The sequence below is a fragment of the Bombyx mori genome, chromosome 15 (genome assembly GCF_030269925.1).
Source record: "Bombyx mori chromosome 15, ASM3026992v2".
Taxonomy (NCBI): domain Eukaryota; kingdom Metazoa; phylum Arthropoda; class Insecta; order Lepidoptera; family Bombycidae; genus Bombyx; species Bombyx mori.
The window spans coordinates 13,239,524-13,258,616 of record NC_085121.1 but is presented as its reverse complement, the minus strand read 5'-3'; the positions used below and the strand labels follow the sequence as shown (position 1 = coordinate 13,258,616).

At 44.2% G+C, this 19,093-nt stretch overlaps 2 protein-coding genes and 2 long non-coding RNA genes across 9 annotated transcripts in view; 1 reads left to right on the top strand and 3 right to left on the bottom strand.

Annotated features, from left to right (window-relative positions):
* Window positions 1–903, bottom strand: part of LOC101742087 (maternal protein pumilio) — a 78,071-nt gene extending 77,168 nt beyond the window's left edge. For all 5 annotated transcript variants that reach the window (XM_062672698.1, XM_062672701.1, XM_062672700.1 and 2 more), the window contains exon 1: window positions 9–903. In XM_062672698.1, coding sequence (XP_062528682.1) covers window positions 9–224 — 216 coding nt within the window. In that variant the 5' untranslated portion in view covers window positions 225–903. The remainder of the gene's footprint in view (window positions 1–8) is intronic.
* Window positions 904–3,465: 2,562 nt separating this feature from the next.
* LOC733069 (mago nashi) lies at window positions 3,466–5,391 on the bottom strand. 2 transcript variants are annotated; one of them, XM_012697315.3, is made up of 3 exons: window positions 5,266–5,391; window positions 4,864–5,181; window positions 3,466–3,693 (listed from the first exon to the last, which is right to left on the bottom strand). In XM_012697315.3, exons 2-3 carry the CDS (start codon window positions 5,119–5,121, stop codon window positions 3,511–3,513), a joined length of 441 nt encoding a protein of 146 aa, XP_012552769.1. In that variant the 5' UTR covers window positions 5,122–5,181; window positions 5,266–5,391; the 3' UTR covers window positions 3,466–3,510.
* An 8,591-nt stretch (window positions 5,392–13,982) lies between these two features.
* On the top strand, window positions 13,983–18,043 carry LOC134200237 (uncharacterized). The gene is made up of 2 exons (XR_009975064.1): window positions 13,983–16,707; window positions 17,842–18,043. It is a non-coding gene; the product is annotated as an uncharacterized LOC134200237 (long non-coding RNA).
* On the bottom strand, window positions 16,522–17,855 carry LOC134200236 (uncharacterized). Its single transcript, XR_009975063.1, has 2 exons — window positions 17,368–17,855; window positions 16,522–16,881 (listed from the first exon to the last, which is right to left on the bottom strand). It is a non-coding gene; the product is annotated as an uncharacterized LOC134200236 (long non-coding RNA).
* Window positions 18,044–19,093: the final 1,050 nt, after the last annotated feature.

The window sequence follows — 19,093 nt, the reverse complement described above, 5'->3', positions numbered from 1 at the left end:
ATAGCTACCTCAGCAATAGTATCTTCTCCAACAGCCCACCTTTGCTTATGAGCTAGGGAAGCGAGTTCTCCTTCTTGTTGTTCACGTTGGAATACGTAATGCACTGAGGCATCGTCCTGACTGCGAGTTTGTGAAGGGCGCACGTTTTGCAACCCTGCTTCTCCCGCCTCTTCTTCTACTCCGGTACCTGGCCACTTCATTGGGCTACCGTGAGGTTCGAGCATTCAGCTTTACGACGATTTAATCTTTCCTACTCGTAAATGTATTCCGCTTTCCTGTTTACGGAATATATGACGCTCCCTTTGATTTTGAACAAAAACAAAATAGTCTTCTGTTGTCAATAGTTTACATTATCTAGCTGACTAATTTTATTGCTAGTATTACAAAAACTTTGCCATTCAGTGACTTTTAAACCTATGTTTCTTTGTATTGACAGTAGTTTATCAAGCACGATGACAGCCGCTGGAGAAACCAAAATATTGCACTCGGTGACTCGGTACAACGGTTTGCTTGAAAAGTTTAAACAAAGGACAATTTGAAACTTCCTGTTTATACGATATTATATTAGTACAACTCCAAAATTTACTAATTATAGACTATTTTGTAGTATTAACTATAAACAGAAGTATTTGTCGGTGTCGAATACTGAACTGAATAAACACTGAAAAATTTACACTATTCACACAATTTCTAAACAAAACGACCACAAATATAATTACTATATGTACACAGAACTATTTACAATGTACAATTTTACAAAAAACCCGGTTTATGCCATTGGCTGTTGTCGATACTTTCTGATTTAGAAAAGGCGATTATCATTCTTCACTGTCTGTCCGCCATAATCGGTTGGTCGGGCAGATGCAGTGCGCGCGCAACGCGCAAAGTTAAACTATAAACATAAATACATAACGCGGCATCGTTTCATTTTACGCTATAGATGAATCGTTTACTCACTTCACGCTTGTATAATAAATTCAAATTATGATTTTTTTAAATTACATTATAGATTTGTAAATCTAATCCAATACATTAGGTTCACATAGAAATTTAAGCATTGTTATTAATAATTATTTGCTTTTGTTTTCAGTCTTTTTTTTGTCTAAGGTGATAAATTTAAATTGGCCATAATGAATCTTGCTAAAATCTTGTAGAAAAATATTTCAATAAATGTTCGTGCAAATATTTTTTCCGAGAAAAAATCAGAGTTAAATAAACAGTGCCATAGAACTTGATGTTTTTTGTAATGAAATTTTTCGCATCCTGTTCTTGTAAAACTTAAAATAAACAAGGTAAACGGAGCATTAACTATCATCCTATTAATTGCATATTCCATTGGTATATCGATTATCAATTTATGTTTACTTTTCTGTATTTAATTTTGTCTTCGCAAGCCTTCTCTTCTTTCCTCTACACTTAGTCTGCCATCTTGGGCAACCTTTACACAGTTGTAGCCGGCTTGTTGTCAGATGTCGTCCATCCATTGATTATGTGAAAAGCATTCTAAGTAGAAATTAGTAGTTTCATACAATAAGTAATTTATTGTTTCAACTGTTCGATGACAGCTTTGAAATCTTACAACAAAAGTAGGTACTATTAAGCCACAAAACTTAAAGTTTAACCCACAGACAGAGCCCACTGAGTTTCACGCCGGTTCTTCTCAGTGGGTCGCGTTTCCGATCCGGTGGTAGATTCTGCGAAGCACAGCTCTAGCTAGGGTTTGTGTTAGCAACATCGTCAGGTTTGAGCCCCGTCAACTCATTTACTACTTACTAACCCGGCGACGCTGACATGGTCTCTCTAGACTCTAGACCATAAGCTTAGGGAGAAAAAAAAAAACAGTTAAAGGCTTGAGAAGGAGATATACAAAAATAAACTTGTTCTACTCATTTTAAGCAATAAATACGACAAAAATACAAATATATTACTGCCCACTGAGTTTCTCGCCGGATTTTCTCAGTGGGTCGCGATTCCAATCTGCTGGTAGATTTTGCGAAGCACTGCTCTTGCTAAGGTTAATGTTAGCAAATTTTCTCAGATTGAGCCCGTGAACTCACTTATCCGTTCGGGCGTAGCTGAAGTAGCCCCTTAGGCTACCAGCGAATAGGTAGAAAAAATAAAAACATAATACCGCTCCTAGTAATATGTTTTATTTTAATAATAAGATCCAAAAACTTCTGCAAATTTCAAACTTATTACGGCGAACGTTACTAATATGCAAATACAAAAGAAGCTGTTTGAAATTCCGACAGACTGAGAGCGGACTAAAGGTGCCAGTGGCCTGTTCTGAGTGCTTAGTGCGAGATTTTTAACGCTCTCGATAGCGTAAAAGTTAACTCATATTTGTATGGAATGAGATCGTTTGCCTATGTTTGCCGTTAGGGGCGCTGTTCCAACTGCATACAAAATTGGGTTAACTTTTAACGTTAAAAAACTCGCACTAAGCACACTGATAAGTGTGTGTATTTCAATTAGCAGATGCAGCTTTTTGAGTTCGGAACACCCGCGCAATTAGGCCTGCCACATTGTTGAGATTATTACCATATTTTTTATGCTTTTGTGCAGACTTTTAACTTGTTATAAAATAACAAAATGTTCATCCTTTTTTTACAAAATGTACTATCAACTCAGTACCAGTTTTAAATTCATACACTTAGGAAACAATTGCGCATGCGTACAGTAACGGAGGGGCGGATAGTAGTTACCAATCGCATAAAGTTTGCGCATTTAAACACTCAAATCAAATCAAAAAATTTTTGATTTGATTTGATTTGATTGATTTGACTCAGGGCAAAAGCGGCAATGAACGTCGCAAGAATCGTTTTTAAATTCTTTGAAATTATGCATACTTGTTCCGTGTCCGGATGTGCTTCGACAGCAAAATACAACAAGTATTTAATGAATTATTTCAGGCAGGAATATCGTATAATTGTTGGAAATAAAATTTTAATTCACCGAGAGGCTGAAATAGCTAGATTTTTCAATTAGTAGACTGATGGCCTAAATGTTTTGTTCGGCACTTGTACACGTAAATTTATCTTCTCCACACCGAAAATAAAATTCACACCATATTTCTCATTATTTTTTAAAAAGTTTCTTAATTATTGGAGACAATCGAAACTATATGTGTAATGTGTAGATTAATTCATAAAATAATCTTGCATTGCACCTATACCTAAATCCATACATTTGTGTTGTGGGAGTTAGTGGAGTTCTTAGCAGATTTTTCTGGCAGAGACAGTAAACATTATTAACATTGCCATATTACATATTTATGTAAAAAGAGGTAAATTAACATTAAAAACCAAAATAATCAAGCCAAAAATATAACATCATTTATTTACCATCTATTATTCTTTATGGGCATTAGTTAGGTTTTTGCATATCTATAATTTTATTATCTGTATGAATTTTTTACTTTGGCTTGTTTACTTGTGTTTGGCTTAATTAAAATAAATAAAACTGTTATATGTAAATATTTTATTACTCAAGAATAGGAGATTATAATTTTTATATAGGCTTAATCTTGAAATGTAGCCCAATTAAAGAGAATACTAGACATTTAAGGTCTTGAACTAAATAATAAAACCCACGAAGACCCTCAGGGTCGCGGGATTGATTCACGTCAACCAAAGATCCAGTCTTAGAAGTAGTGAAAGAAATATGCTCTTCTCCAATAACAATTTCTAATTCCTGAAAATTAATAAAAATAGTGTTTAGTACAGCATTAATGTTTCTCGTCTTAATATAATTTGTATAAATTAAAGTTCAAATAATAAATTATAAATAATGTTATTTAAATTTATTAAAAAAAAATTTTTTACATTTTGAGAAGAATCAGAAAGGAATTTGGGAGATTTTTCAACTATTTCACTAATTCAAAGATCTACATGTCTAAACAAGCTTACATTATAGTTCAGCTATTAGCAAATTTAATGTTAAGAATGTGGAATCAAGTGTGTGGGCCACCTAGGGGGTTTGAAGGGAGTTCATGCGATATTGATGTTGTATGATGTAAAATACAATGTTATTTATTATAATAACAGCATATGCATAAATTTTAAAGCAAATGCATCACTAAAAACAAAATCACGATTAAGAAGAAGAAGACTTAAAAAGACATAGATGAGTGTGCTGTGGCCAAGCAGTAATCTACAAAGACACATGCTGTAGCAGATTGCCTTCAACTTCCATCAATCAAGAGACTAAGTATTATAATTACTAGTGGTAGCATACTGTATGGCCATGAACTAAGTTAGCGCCAACATTCTGAATAATTCTACTATGAAGCAATTATAGATTTAATTTGACAGAGTGGGCCAGTAGTTACAAAATATAATGTTATATGGTACAGGGCAGTAAAGCTAAAGATGGTATTAGAATGTCCTTAAATGAACCTTTTGGCAGGTCATATTACAAATCAGTCCTAATGAAAACATTTCAAATCCAAAAACTCTTTAGTTGATTTAACTTTGTTCAGGGCTAGTACTTTGAAAATACCAAATACTTTTAGCAAATCTTCGCTATGTGAACCAGAAAACTAAAGTGAAAATCCAAGATGATGAATAACTTCTATGTAGGCATTTAATATTTCATTTAGTGTTGAGTTTGCCTCAAATTAGATTTAGGATAGGATTGTTCATAGTTCATAGTTCATCAACTTGGTTGTTTCATAAAGAATAAAGTAAAAAACTTAGTTTCACTTTGCATTTCCGTGTTAAATTTGTCTTTAAATAAAATACACACATATAATTATAAATCAATGTTTTAGGTTAGAATAAATTTAACTTTTTGCAATGATAATTTTTTTCAGGAAATTTGGAAAACCTTATTATATTAGTTAGTTGTGGAATTTTAACATACCTGCCTACCAACCCTATCAGGTTGTGGCCACAGGCGATCGTCTTCGTGCATGATTTCGGAATCAATTATGATTCTTTTTAACTCGTCCATTACACAAGGGTGAACATAGGCTTCTTTACGTATCATTGTATCGTTTTTATAGTTGGAATTATTGGCATAACGCAGTTTCCCGTCAGGCCGGAATTCAAATTCGAGAAATTCGTGGCCAAACTTTCCCTTGTGTCCAACATAATATCGTATGTAAAAATCCGTAGACATTTTGCACAGAGTTTTAAATTTATCCTCGAGAACTTCCACTTTAGCGGCTCTACTGATACACTAAAAGAAAATTACTCAATGATGAGAAAACCCTCAAACGCAAATTATCAGTTAAATTAATTTCAGAATTAAACTTCAGATTACACTCGCGTGTTTAATTCAATGTAGAGTATTGTAGAGTGGTGTTTGTTTGTTTGATTTATGGAAGGTTCATACTTCCAGTTGTCCGATTAGGAAGACAAAGAGAACATTGCCTAAACAGCCTAGCATTTTGCAAAAAGATAAAGAGGAAAAATTACGAAGATTACGGAATGAAGTTGAATGAAATCAAACGTGAAATAAAATAAGATGAGATGATATCGAGGAGTGAAAGGCTGTTTGGTTAATTTGATAATTTTCCAACTTTACCCGAGAGCCGTTGAAAGCTTAAAATTTGGAAAAAATATCAAAACACAAAAACTTATTCAGCTGTACGAATGAGATATACTTAATTGAAGTTCAATAAAAAACTTCGAACGAATAATTAGCAATTCGTAGGTAACTAATTAATTAAACGGACTATAATATTAAAATAAAATAAAAATTCCTCGCGTTCCAGCCAAAAATCCTTTCGCATATTTAATAGTACCAAAAGCCTTGATACTCGTATGATAGCACTGCTGTAGGGTGAATGAAGTTAGCCCCTCAAAAAAAATTTTTTTTCCTGTTTTCTACTTATTTTCTATTAATTCGTTTGTTCATCATTTGTTCTTGATTGTTCATTGTTAATAATTGTTTGTTCCCCATTTTATTATTTTAAAAAAAATATTAAAAATATATCTAAAAGTTAGCCCCTCGATTGCAATTTTTAATATTTTTTCGTCCTTAATTACTCGTAAATATTCATTTTCGATTGTTCTTATATAAAATACGTTTGTTCTCTTTCGAAATTACTCATTTTTTGTTTAATTAATTGTATTAGTTGAATAAATGTATACAAAATATGTGTACTGCGCATGCCATAAGTGTATAATCTATGGCGCATGCGTCAACTATAATGCCTAAACTTTCTACGCGGTTTTAATCGTGAAAAAAAAAACAATTATAAATCCTGAAGGATCGATTAATTGGTATACAGTTTAATTAAAAAAATTAAAAAATAAATAAATAAAATAATGTGCATTCGCGTAAAGTTAGACCAAATACATTTTTTCCATCCTCCTATATACCTATCGCTATGAAGGTATAAAAAAGATAGGTTAAGAGTTCATATAGGTAATATAAACAAATAAGTAAATATGTTCATTATTTATCTTTCAAGAGATAATGTAGGTATACATTATAATCCCGGGACCTGGGCGGGCCCCCCGGTGCGCACTCTGCGTGGCCGGGGGCTCCGTCTGTGGGGGAGTTTTGCTGGACTTCCACCGTGGCGCGTCCGTAGGTGGCGGATAACGGGATCCTCTGGGCGACATTCCCAGAGGTATCGTCCGATCTTTTTCGTTGCAAGGATTCTTAGGTTTAGGTCCTAGGTTTAGGGTTAGGTTTAGATGTAGATTAAGGTCCTAGGTATAGGGTTAGATTAGATGTAGGTTAAGGTCCTAGGTATAGGGTTAGGTTTAGATGTAGGTTAAGGTCCTAGGTTTAGGGTTAGGCTTAGGATAGCTTAGATAGGCTTTGCAACGAAAGAGATCGGATGACGCGGACCAAAATCAGCACTAGGAGGAGCGGAAGGACTGCGCTCTCCACACTCTTCACTAAGTGAAGAGTGCTCCTTCTGGAGATCGCAGCTTCCGACGGCACTGGTTCGCCGGCCTGCCGTGAGCGGTGGCACCCTGTGCCCCGTAGTCGTGGAAGTGAGTCAGCGCTGCATTTTCGCAGCTGCTGACCGCTGGTTGCTATGTCCCCGGCTTCGGCTACAGGGGAACGCCCCCCAGATATGGGGGGTACCGGTTCGCCGGCGTGGCTTCGTGGTTGCTCGTTTCGAGCGTGGGGCGGTGGTCTGCCGAGTTGCCCTGTGCACCCGGTGGGCTGCCGACCAACCCGTAATCCTCACTGAGTGGGGGGCGGTGGCCGCTGCCGCAAGGCACGGGGTCGCGAGGACGTAAACCTCTATAAAAAATACCCCAATCCCAAGCTCTGATGCCCGGTGAAGGGATGAATGGCTGGAGGGAGTCCAGTCCCGAGGGCATCACCTGATCCCAGGGGACCTCACCCCTGGTTAAATAAGAAAGGAAAAAAAATGAATATGGACAATTGTGAAACAGTATTACCCCAGGAGGGTACCTCCCGCTCAGCGGGAGGAGAATCCCTCCGTGTCTCCGAGCAATCGGAGGCACGCTGCCCCTCGTATTCTGGGGGGGGCAACAATTGCCTAGAGGAAGGAGGCGGCAGCACGAGCCGCGAAAAAGATCTATTCGTGCATCCTGAGCGTTGCGACAGTGCACTCTCACTGCGCTCGACGCGAAGCTCTGCGAGGGGCTACGCGTCGAGTGGTCGAGAGTCGCCGCTTTTGCTTCGGAATACTACCGGACGGTTCGCCAGCAGAGCCAACGCTGATGCGAAAACTCGGAGGAAGCGGAAGACGGTCAAGAGACCGGTGACTTCCGCTCCCTCCGACTCCTCGGAAATTGAACCCGCGCCCGCCAAGTTTTTGGCGGTCGAGGAAAGAACGGCGACTATTGCGGCGTCGTCTGCCAAAGAACAGGATGTTCGGATAACCTGCGGCGGATTGGCAGCCGGCTCGCTGCGAGGCGGGAGAACCCGTTGTGGGAAGGCCGAACGAATCAGGGAGGGAGAGGTTGAGCGGTTGTGCCGCTCCCTTATGGAGACTGACCCTACTGACCTCCACAAAACTTTCGAAACCTCTCTGGATATTGTCTCCAAGGTGGCGAGCAAATCAGGCTCCTTAAAGGGCACGTACGTGCATGCCCTGAATTGCGTGGTCACTGCCATGGGTAGACTCTTAGAGGCATTTCTCCAGCGCACTGCCACGGAGGAAACAGCTGGCCTGCGGTCGCAGCTGGAGAGTCTACAGGCTTTGTACGCCTGCGTTCAGAGTGAGAATGCAGAGCTTCGGGCGGAAAGTGTAAAGTTGCGGGAGGAGATGGCCGCCATGCGTGTGGCCATTGATGGTGTAAGGAGACAGCGGGGCAGTTCAGTTTCCCCACCACCACCATCCCAAGTGCAAGAGGCCATAGTGGCGGAAAAAGATAAGGAGATCGAAGATCTCAAGAGACGCCTAGCCATTCTTGAGGCTCGCACCTCTACAGTAGTGCGCGCGAGGCCACCGCTGGCACACGAGCGGCCAGCGCAAGCATCACTAACGCCTAAGACCGCGGCTGCACCGGCGCCCGCGAACGCCACTGCGGCCAAACTAACTACACGGTCCAAGACTGCTGGGCGACGAACACCCGCCCAACCTGAGAGGCCTCAGGCTGCTGCTTCTGCCCCGCCCCAGCCTGCGAAGGCGGGGCCTGGCAGAAGCCGCAACAATCCAAAGGGGTGTGTGAATGCCGCCCAGCCAGCGCAACACCCCCAGCCCCGTCCATTGCCTCCCGCCCCGTCCAACATGGACGCAGCCTGGACGACGGTAGTGAAGCGGGGTCGAAGGAGGGCGCAAGACGTACCTAACCCCCGTCCCGTTCCGACAGTCAATGCTCCCCAGGTAGTGGGTCGAGCAGCAACTGAAGGGAAAAGAAAGGGAGGGCGCAAGGCAAGAAAACCGCGCGCCCCGCGGTCGGCGGCTGTCGTATTGGAGCTGCTGCCGGCTGCCAAGGAAAAGGGCCTCACCTATGGGGAGGTGATGGCCCGGGCGCGCGCTAGCGTCGACGTGGATGCCATGGGCGTGGAGGGTGGCCTCCGAGTCCGGCACACCGCCAACGGGGCCCGGTTGCTGGAGTGTCCTGGTGCCAACACCAGTGCGGCCGCGGACAAGCTAGCAACCCGGCTCCGTGAAATCCTGCCGGACCCAGAAGTGGTGCGTATAGACAGGCCCGTCAAAATGGCAGAAGTCAAAGTGACGGGCCTGGATGAATGCGCCACAAAGGAGGAAGTGGCCGCCGCCATTGCATCGCAGGGCAATTGCGCCCTCACGCAGGTCAGAGTGGGAGAGCTGCGAAGCTCTTACTCTGGAGCCTTCACTGCGTGGGCGCGTTGCCCTATGCAGGCGGCCACGTTCCTGGCTACGCCTCCACAAGGTCGACCCGCCGACTCACCAGGGAGGCTGCGCGTGGGCTGGGTGATGGCCCACGTGCAGTTACAGAAGGCCCGCCCCTGGCGATGCCTCCGGTGCTTCGGCACCGGGCACGGCCTCGCCAGGTGCCCATCGGCCGTGGACCGCAGCGGGCTTTGTTTCCGCTGCGGCCAGCCCGGACACAAAGCGGTCTCCTGCACAGCCGCCGCGCCACACTGCGTGCTATGCGACGCGGCGAAGCGGCGGGCCGATCATCGGGCTGGGGGCCCGGCCTGTCTTTCCGCCCCCTCCTCCACAAAGAGGAGGCGTGGCGGGAAAAAGAAGAAAATAACAGAGGAAGAGCCGGCTGCGTGTAAAGCAGCCGGCCAGTCAGTTCCCACCGCGGCCGTCGGGCCGCAAGGTGGGACGGAAGACGAGGGAGCGATGGACGTGACACCTCAATAATGGATCACGTCCATCGCTTCCTCCAAGCGAACGTGAACCACTCCGCCAGGGCGCAGGATCTCCTCGTCCACACCATGGCGGAGTGGTTCATCGACATCGCGATCGTTGCGGAGCCATACTTCGTACCTCCCGACCGGGAGGATTCCTGGGCCGGAGATGTTGATGGCTCCGTGGCGATCGTGATGCGACAGTCAGCGGCGTTACCCCCCCTTGGAATGGTGGCCAGGGGATCCGGGTACGTCGTAGTTAGGGTCAACGAAACCGTCGTGATCGGGGTGTACTTCTCTCCGAACAGGAGTCTCGCTGAGTTCGAACGGTTCCTGGGTGGGCTCGAGGCGTTGGTTCATCGCTTCGAGTCTCGCCCGGTGATACTGGCGGGGGACCTCAACGCTAAATGTACAGCGTGGGGCTCCCCCCGCACGGACTCGCGCGGCGAGTTCCTGTCGGAGTGGGCTTTCGCGACCGGTCTCTGTCTTCTGAACAGAGGTTCGGTCGCGACCTGCGTGCGGTGGAACGGGGAATCACACGTGGACGTGTCGTTCGCGTCTCCGTCCGCCGCACGCCGTGTCCGTGGCTGGCGTGTTCTCGAGGGGGCGGAGACGCTCTCGGACCATCGGTTTGTCCGATTTGAGCTCTCCGTTTCCACTTCGTTGAATACGCCGGCCGAAGACGCCCGCGGCGAGGAGGAGCTCCCGCGTAGCGCTCCCCGATCATTCCCACGATGGGCACTGAAGCGCCTGAATAAGGTGCTCGCGGTGGAGGCGGCCACAGTGGCGGCGTGGGCGCCGATGCCCGCGCGTCTAGTGGACGTGGAGTCGGAGGCCGATTGGTTCCGGGGTACGATGCGTCGCGTCTGCGATGCTGCGATGCCCCGGGTCAGCGGCCGCGCTCCACGTGGCGGTGCGTATTGGTGGACGCCCGAAATCGCACTCCTCAGAGAGGAGTGCGTGCGGGCACGCCGCCGAAGCGCCCGCCACCGCCGTCGCCGTCTTCGCGGTATGGATTTCGCGGAGGTGGCGGCCCGCTTACATGCCGACTGCCGTGAAAAGCAGGAGGTTCTGCGGCGGGCCATCGGCGAGGCCAAGTCTCAGAGCATGAAGACGCTCCTGGAGACGCTCGATCAGGATCCCTGGGGGCGCCCGTACCAGACGGTACGCAAGAAATTGCGACCGTGGGCGCTCCCGGTGACGGAGCGTCTCCAGCCTCAGCAGCTGCGGGATATTGTCTCCGGGCTATTCCCGCGGATGGAGAGGGACTTTGAGCCCCCCTTCATGGGCGTGCCGCCACGCCTTGACGTGAGCGGTGATGCCCCTGCTGAGGTGGTTCCTCCGAGCATATCGGAGCAGGAGATTCGTGCGGCCGTGTCGAGGATGCGGAGGAAAGACGCGGCCCCCGGCCCTGACGGTGTTCACGGTCGGGTTTGGGATTTGGCCTTCGGTGCCCTTGGGGACCGGCTCGTGCGGCTCTTTGAAGCCTGCCTCGAGTCGGGGCGGTTTCCAAAGCAGTGGAAGACGGGCAGACTTGTTCTGCTAAGGAAGGAGGGACGCCCTGCGGACTCACCTGCGGGGTATCGTCCCATCGTGTTGCTGGACGAGGCGGGAAAACTGCTCGAGCGGGTGGTGGCCGCCCGCATCGTCCAGCACCTGACGGGAGTGGGTCCTGATCTGTCAGCGGAGCAGTTCGGATTCAGGGAGGGCCGCTCGACCATCGACGCGGTGATGCGCGTGCGCGCCCTCTCTGATGAGGCTGTCGGCCGGGGTGGGGTTGCACTGGCGGTGTCCCTGGACATCGCCAATGCGTTCAACACCCTGCCCTGGTCGGTAATCGCGGGGGCGCTGCAGTATCATGGCGTCCCTGCGTATCTCCGTCGGCTGATCGGGTCCTACCTCGAGGATAGGTCGGTCGTGTGCACCGGGCACGGTGGGACGGTGCTCCGCTTCCCCGTTGAGCGTGGTGTTCCACAGGGGTCGGTCCTTGGCCCTCTCTTGTGGAACATCGGCTATGATTGGGTCCTGCGGAGCGCCCTTAGCGCTCCTCTCCCGGGTCTAAGCATAGTTTGCTACGCGGACGACACTTTGGTCGTGGCCCGGGGGAAGGATTTGCGCGAGTCTGCTCGTCTTTCCTGCGCGGGGGTGGCCTTCGTCATCGGCAGGATCCGACGGTTGGGTCTGGAGGTGGCGCTTGATAAATCCCAGGCCCTGTTGTTTCACGGGGCCCGGAGAGCGCCGCCTCAGGGGGCCCACCTCGTGATCGGAGGCGTTCGCGTCGAGATCGAGGCAACCGGGTTGCGGTACCTCGGTCTCGTACTGGACGGTCGTTGGAGCTTCCGCGCTCACTTTGAAAGATTAGGTCCCCGACTGATGGCGGCTGCCGGCTCGCCGAGTCGGCTGTTGCCGAACGTCGGGGGGCCTGACGTGGTAGTGCGCCGCCTCTACACGGGGGTGGTGCGGTCGATGGCACTGTACGGGGCTCCCGTGTGGTGCCACGCCCTGACCCGTGACAACGTTGCGGCGTTGCGACGTCCGCAGCGCGCGATTGCGGTCAGGGCGGTTCGTGGATACCGCACCGTCTCGTTTGAGGCGGCGTGCGTGCTAGCTGGGACGCCTCCCTGGGACCTAGAAGCGGAGGCGCTCGCTGCGGATTACGCGTGGCGATGCGATCTCCGCTCCAGGGGGGAGCCGCGTCCCGGCGCGGCGGAAGTTCGAGCGCGGAAACTTCAATCTCGGCGTGCCGTGCTCGAGGCGTGGTCTCGCCGCCTGGCGGACCCCGCCTACGGGCGACGGACTGTCGAGGCGATCCGCCCGGTCCTCTCGGACTGGGTGAATCGCGACCGAGGACGTCTCACCTTCCGAGCGACGCAGGTGCTCACGGGACACGGCTGTTTCGGTCGCTACCTGCACCTCGTCGCCCGGAGGGAGCCGACGCCGAAGTGCCACCACTGCAGTAGCTGCAACGAGGACACGGCGGAGCACACGCTCGCGTACTGCACCGCTTTCGCGGAGCAGCGCCGCGTCCTCGTTGCAAAAATAGGACCGGACTTGTCGCTTCCGACCGTCGTGGCTACGATGCTCGGCAGCGACGAGTCCTGGCAGGCGATGCTCGACTTCTGCGAGTCCACCATCTCGCAGAAGGAGGCGGCGGAACGGGAGAGGGAGAGCTCTTCTTCCCTCTCGGCGCCGTGCCGCCGCCGTCGAGCCGGGGTTCGGAGGAGGGCGTTTGTCCAGCTCCAGCCCCTATGAGGAGGCAGTCTCCTCCCGGTGATGGTCACGGGGCGACCTAAGGGGGTTGAGGCTGCGCCGCACGCTACCGTCACTCTAGCGCGCTGGCACCAGGAGGACGGGACGGCGCGTCGGCGGCTGCGGACTGCGATGCGGTCCGCATTTTCGTCGTCGCTGTCGTCGCCGAACATACTGTTGAAGAGCAACCCGGTCGGCGGTGTATCGCGTTCCGACCCGGCAGGCTGGTTCTGGCCCAGCGGGGTATCCCGGAACACCAGCGGCACCGCCCGGGCGGCCTGGTAGGGCCGCCGTACCGCGGAGACCGACGTCGTTGGTCGTCGACTATCGCCTCGACGACCCGTCGGTCGGGCGTCCTCGGGGTGGCGCCGCGTGTCTGGTTGTAGTGTTGACCGCGGGAACCCCCCTACTCTGAACGGGTTCTGACCCCGGACGGAGATCGGACGTCGGGTGTAAGAGTGCAGGGGAGTCGTTTAGTGGGTGGGCCCTAAAATCCTTGGGCCCGCGATCTGCTCTCAACACCTGCAGATCGTTGAGTCTCACATACCCCGCGCGCCCCCTAGGCGCGGGGACCTCGTAGGAGGTTCGGCCCCCGGCCCGAAAAAAAAAAAAAAAAAAAAAAAAAAGGTATACATTATAATAACATTTTGACACAGTCGAAATTATATTCCTAACATTAGTAATATAACATTTTAATATTTTTTTTATAGGTTATGTATTGAAATTGTTGGAAAATTATTTCATGTTTTAGCTGGAAAACTACATGGAGAATTATATGCAATACAAGATAATGAGCTCCATTAAATGAATTCGAATGAAACCAAACTGTTTACCATCCAAATTCGATTGTCGGGCAGATAGAAAACGAAAATTCACTCATAGTGAACCTCGGCCTGCATTTGTGAAACGGCAAAGACTCACTATTATCAAGGAAATTGAAGAGACGACTAAAAATGAGATGTGTCGTATTATTATACCTTTGCCATCTTGTAGTTAAGGTAGGTGTAACTGTCAATAATTAGTTACACTCACAGATCTCCTAATCAAATAACAATATCAGAAAAAATGAGAATAGTTAGTTAGTTAGTGGAAGTAGCCAAAATGGGCAAGTGGATCTCAGTTCCTATTACATAAGGTACTAGGAAGTTTGTGAAAATGAAAATTTATCACAGTGTAATATCACTTACTTACTTTAACAGTGAAGGAAAACATTGTGATGAAACCTGCACACCTAAATGTTCTTAGGATTTTCTTAGGTGTGTAATCCACCAACCAGCACTAGGCCAGCGTGGTGGACTAAGGCCTAAAAACCCTCTCAATGGTAGTGAAGGCCAGTGTCCAGCAAGGGGATATATTATATGGGCTGATGATGATGACTAGGAAGTTAAATACTACTACTACTACTACGACAGTACACATATAATCCTATATATTTACAAACTATACGTTTGTTGGAAATTGCTAACATTATTTCATATTTCCAGATGTCCAGCCACTTGAAAATAGGTGTAGTAATGACAAAGCTATCCAAGTAGCTCCAGCACAGGAACACAAAGGCAAGGCAAGTGTGTATTGCCACATCACCCCTTAATATATCTGAAGCAAGTATAAGTAAACAATCAGAACTAGCAAAAAAAAAACTGTTGTTCCTGAGGACAAATTTGACAGTGATGAGTCAAATGCACCAGCAACAGAAGGATCAACTGTTGACTATGAGTTATCTCTCTATATCTCCACTCCATCAAAGACTTGTGCACTTCAGACTATAGCTCTCAAGAAGACTAAAAAGTTGAAAAAATGAATGTGTTAACAACTTTATCTAAAGTGAAAAATAAACAACATTTATATATTGGTCTTCCACAAGAATTATGTTTCATAATAGGCTTGATTGAGAAACATACAAATGTTTCTGAACAAAATATTATATTATGTCTGATGAGAATAACATTAAATAGAACATTCTCTCAATTGGCTGATGATTTCGATTTATCTGTAAGTCAAGCAAGCAATATATATATAATATATTTTTCAACAAACTCCCAGAAATTGCAAATGTAATATCACCCCTTGTTAGACTATAAAAAAAACAATACAATAAATATATATGCAGGAAGGATAATTGATGTCAACTTGGTGGAAAATAGAAAGTTTTTAGATAGTTTGCCACCTACAAAACTCTTTAATTAAATAACAAAGTAATCCTTACTTATAAATAGGAAGTTTTGTAAGTATTTTCACTCTTCATTCAAAAACTACTGAACAGATTTTAATAAGACTTTTATGCTGGTCTTCTATGGCTAGCAACTCATTATTATTTTGATTCTGTTTTCCACAAATGTGCTAAATATGGGCTTATATATATGAAAAGGAATAAATATTAATGTTATGTAACCTTTGTACCTGTATGTTAAGAATAATTTTTAATAAAACATAATTTAAATTGAAATATTATTTTTATTAAATGACATTCACTTTGTACACATCAATATTTTGTACTCCCTAAAAGGAAAATAGGTATAAAGTTTTTTTTAAATATTTAACATTACATTTTTGTGTAAGATTAGAAAATTGTTATTCTTCCAAAAAGAAACTACATTATCTAACAACTGTGCAACTTACTCGGAATCAAAATCAATACCTACTAATTATAGTGACCTGATTAGTTTTTTCAAAGTTGCTGGATGCTACACAAAAGTAGCAAGTTTTACTTTTAGCACAATACATATGCATTTGAACTTGTGCATAATATCTTTCTTTAATTTTTTTTTGCCTTTTTATTTATGGAAACATAGCATTACTCACTTGCTTGTTTGTAGATCTATCAAAAAAACATAATTTATGTTTTTTTTAGCACAGTGGGCAATACCCTATTATTCATATTAATTATATACGGCGCGGCGATGCGAAAATTCATTACTGAATTATTTAAGAATGATAGGCATAATATAATATTTTAATTCGCGATCTGTTTATAATTTTTAATATATGATTTAAAAATAAGTTATCTTTAATATTTTTAATTTTGTGATTTATGGGGTGGTCACAGTCATTATTATAAAAATAGAAATTTTGAGGAAATATAAATGTTTAATACAAATTATTTTGATAATCGAAATAAATTCATATCAATCCAAATTCATATTTGAACTATGAAAATTGTATGGTATGTAAACAGAAATATATTTTATAATTATAATGACTATTTATTCCATGCAGTATCGGTTACAGAAGCTTGCACAGCTTCTCTAACCGACACTGCAACTAGAATAAAGTCTAATTAAGAATAAGAATAAACTTTTCTTCGAAGCTCAATTCTACAAGGGTATTCAATCAGATAGCTATCTATCTGTCGTTCCTGTATGAAATTTTGGTATGTCGAAATCTTGGATAAATCCAGCAAAGCTAAATAAAGTATTTACCTAAAAAATATGTTTATGCTTAGTCACGTGTTTATGTTATTCGAAAGTATTAAGCTCCAAGCAGCATTTAGCTCCAACTAAATTCATTAAGAACCAATTTTTCAATCGATGATTAAAACAACATTAATACTGAGAATGAATATTTATTTATAAAATACACATATGTTTTGACCACGAATTTTGCACGATAATTTAAATTAATATTCATTAATATTAATTTAAATAAATATGAATTAATCTTCTTCTTCTATAACCCATAGTCAACAGTTGATCCTTCTGTTGCTGGTGCATTTGACTCATCACTGTCAAATTTGTCCTCAGGAACAACAGTTTTTTTTTTTGCTGGTTCTGATTGTTTACTTATACTTGCTTCAGATATATTAAGGGGTGATGTGGCAATACACACTTGCTTTGCCTTTGTGTTCCTGTGCTGGAGCTACTTGGATAGCTTTGTCATTACTACACCTATTTTCAAGTGGCTGGACATCTGGAAATATGAAATAATGTTAGCAATTTCCAACAAACGTATAGTTTGTAAATATATAGGATTATATGTGTACTGTCGTAGTAGTAGTAGTAGTATTTAACTTCCTAGTCATCATCATCAGCCCATATAATATATCCCCTTGCTGGACACTGGCCTTCACTACCATTGAGAGGGTTTTTAGGCCTTAGTCCACCACGCTGGCCTAGTGCTGGTTGGTGGATTACACACCTAAGAAAATCCTAAGAACATTTAGGTGTGCAGGTTTCATCACAATGTTTTCCTTCACTGTTAAAGTAAGTAAGTGATATTACACTGTGATAAATTTTCATTTTCACAAACTTCCTAGTACCTTATGTAATAGGAACTGAGATCCACTTGCCCATTTTGGCTACTTCCACTAACTAACTAACTATTCTCATTTTTTCTGATATTGTTATTTGATTAGGAGATCTGTGAGTGTAACTAATTATTGACAGTTACACCTACCTTGACTACAAGATGGCAAAGGTATAATAATACGACACATCTCATTTTTAGTCGTCTCTTCAATTTCCTTGATAATAGTGAGTCTTTGCCGTTTCACAAATGCAGGCCGAGGTTCACTATGAGTGAATTTTCGTTTTCTATCTGCCCGACAATCGAATTTGGATGGTAAACAGTTTGGTTTCATTCGAATTCATTTAATGGAGCTCATTATCTTGTATTGCATATAATTCTCCATGTAGTTTTCCAGCTAAAACATGAAATAATTTTCCAACAATTTCAATACATAACCTATAAAAAAAATATTAAAATGTTATATTACTAATGTTAGGAATATAATTTCGACTGTGTCAAAATGTTATTATAATGTATACCTACATTATCTCTTGAAAGATAAATAATGAACATATTTACTTATTTGTTTATATTACCTATATGAACTCTTAACCTATCTTTTTTATACCTTCATAGCGATAGGTATATAGGAGGATGGAAAAAATGTATTTGGTCTAACTTTACGCGAATGCACATTATTTTATTTATTTATTTTTTAATTTTTTTAAATAAACTGTATACCAATTAATCGATCCTTCAGGATTTATAATTGTTTTGTTTTTCACGATTAAAACCGCGTAGAAAGTTTAGGCATTATAGTTGACGCATGCGCCATAGATTATACACTTATGGCATGCGCAGTACACATATTTTGTATACATTTATTCAACTAATACAATTAATTAAACAAAAAATGAGTAATTTCGAAAGAGAACAAACGTATTTTATATAAGAACAATCGAAAATGAATATTTACGAGTAATTAAGGACGAAAAAATATTAAAAATTGCAATCGAGGGGCTAACTTTTAGATATATTTTTAATATTTTTTTTAAAATAAATAAATGGGGAACAAACAATTATTAACAATGAACAATCAAGAACAAATGATGAACAAACGAATTAATAGAAAATAAGTAGAAAACAGGAAAAAAAAATTTTTTTGAGGGGCTAACTTCATTCACCCACTGCTGTAGAGTATTTTTTGTTTATTATTTTTTTTTTTTTAATATTTCTGTCTAGTCGTCATTTACAATTTTTTTTTATTGCCCTTGTAGGCAGACGAGCATACGGTCCACCTAATGGTAAGTGGTTACCGTCTCCCATCGAGTTCAGCAATGCCAGGGGCAGAGCCAAGCCGCTGCCTACCGTTGAGTACTCTCCACAAGCCTCGTTTGTAGAAGGACATGTCATAGCGCTCGGGAAACACCGTGGAGGGGAGCTCATTCCATAGCCGGATGGTATGTGGCAAAAAAGACCTCTGGAAACGCACTGTGGATGACCGCAGTGGCTCCAGGTAGTATGGATGAACTCTGCTCCGGTGGCGGGCGGTGCGATGGTAAAAACGAGATGTCGGTATCATCTCGAACAATTCCTCAGAGCACTCCCCATGGAACATTTTTTTTTTTTTTATAGCCTTTGTAGGCAGACGATCATACGGCCCACCTGATGGTAAGTGGTCACCGTCGCTCATGGACGTCAGCAATGCCAGGGGCAGAGCCAAGCCGCTGCCTACCATAAACGGTACGGCATACATACGGTACAAAATACAGAGGGAATCGAAGTCTCTCCGCAGACCCAGAGGTTCCAAACGATCCGTGAGAATGGGACTGTCGACAATCCGAACGGCCCTCTTCTGTATGGAGTCAAATGGAAGAAGCTGGTATTTGGGAGC

Bases quoted from the DNA above. Each gene is read 5' to 3' on its own strand.
- LOC733069 (XM_012697315.3), bottom strand. From the start codon at position 5,121: ATGTCTACGGATTTTTACATACGATATTATGTTGGACACAAGGGAAAG. The intron at 3,694-4,863 runs GTATGTTAAAAT...ATTAATTTTCAG, and splicing joins CTGATAGGGTTGGTAGGCAG to GAATTAGAAATTGTTATTGG.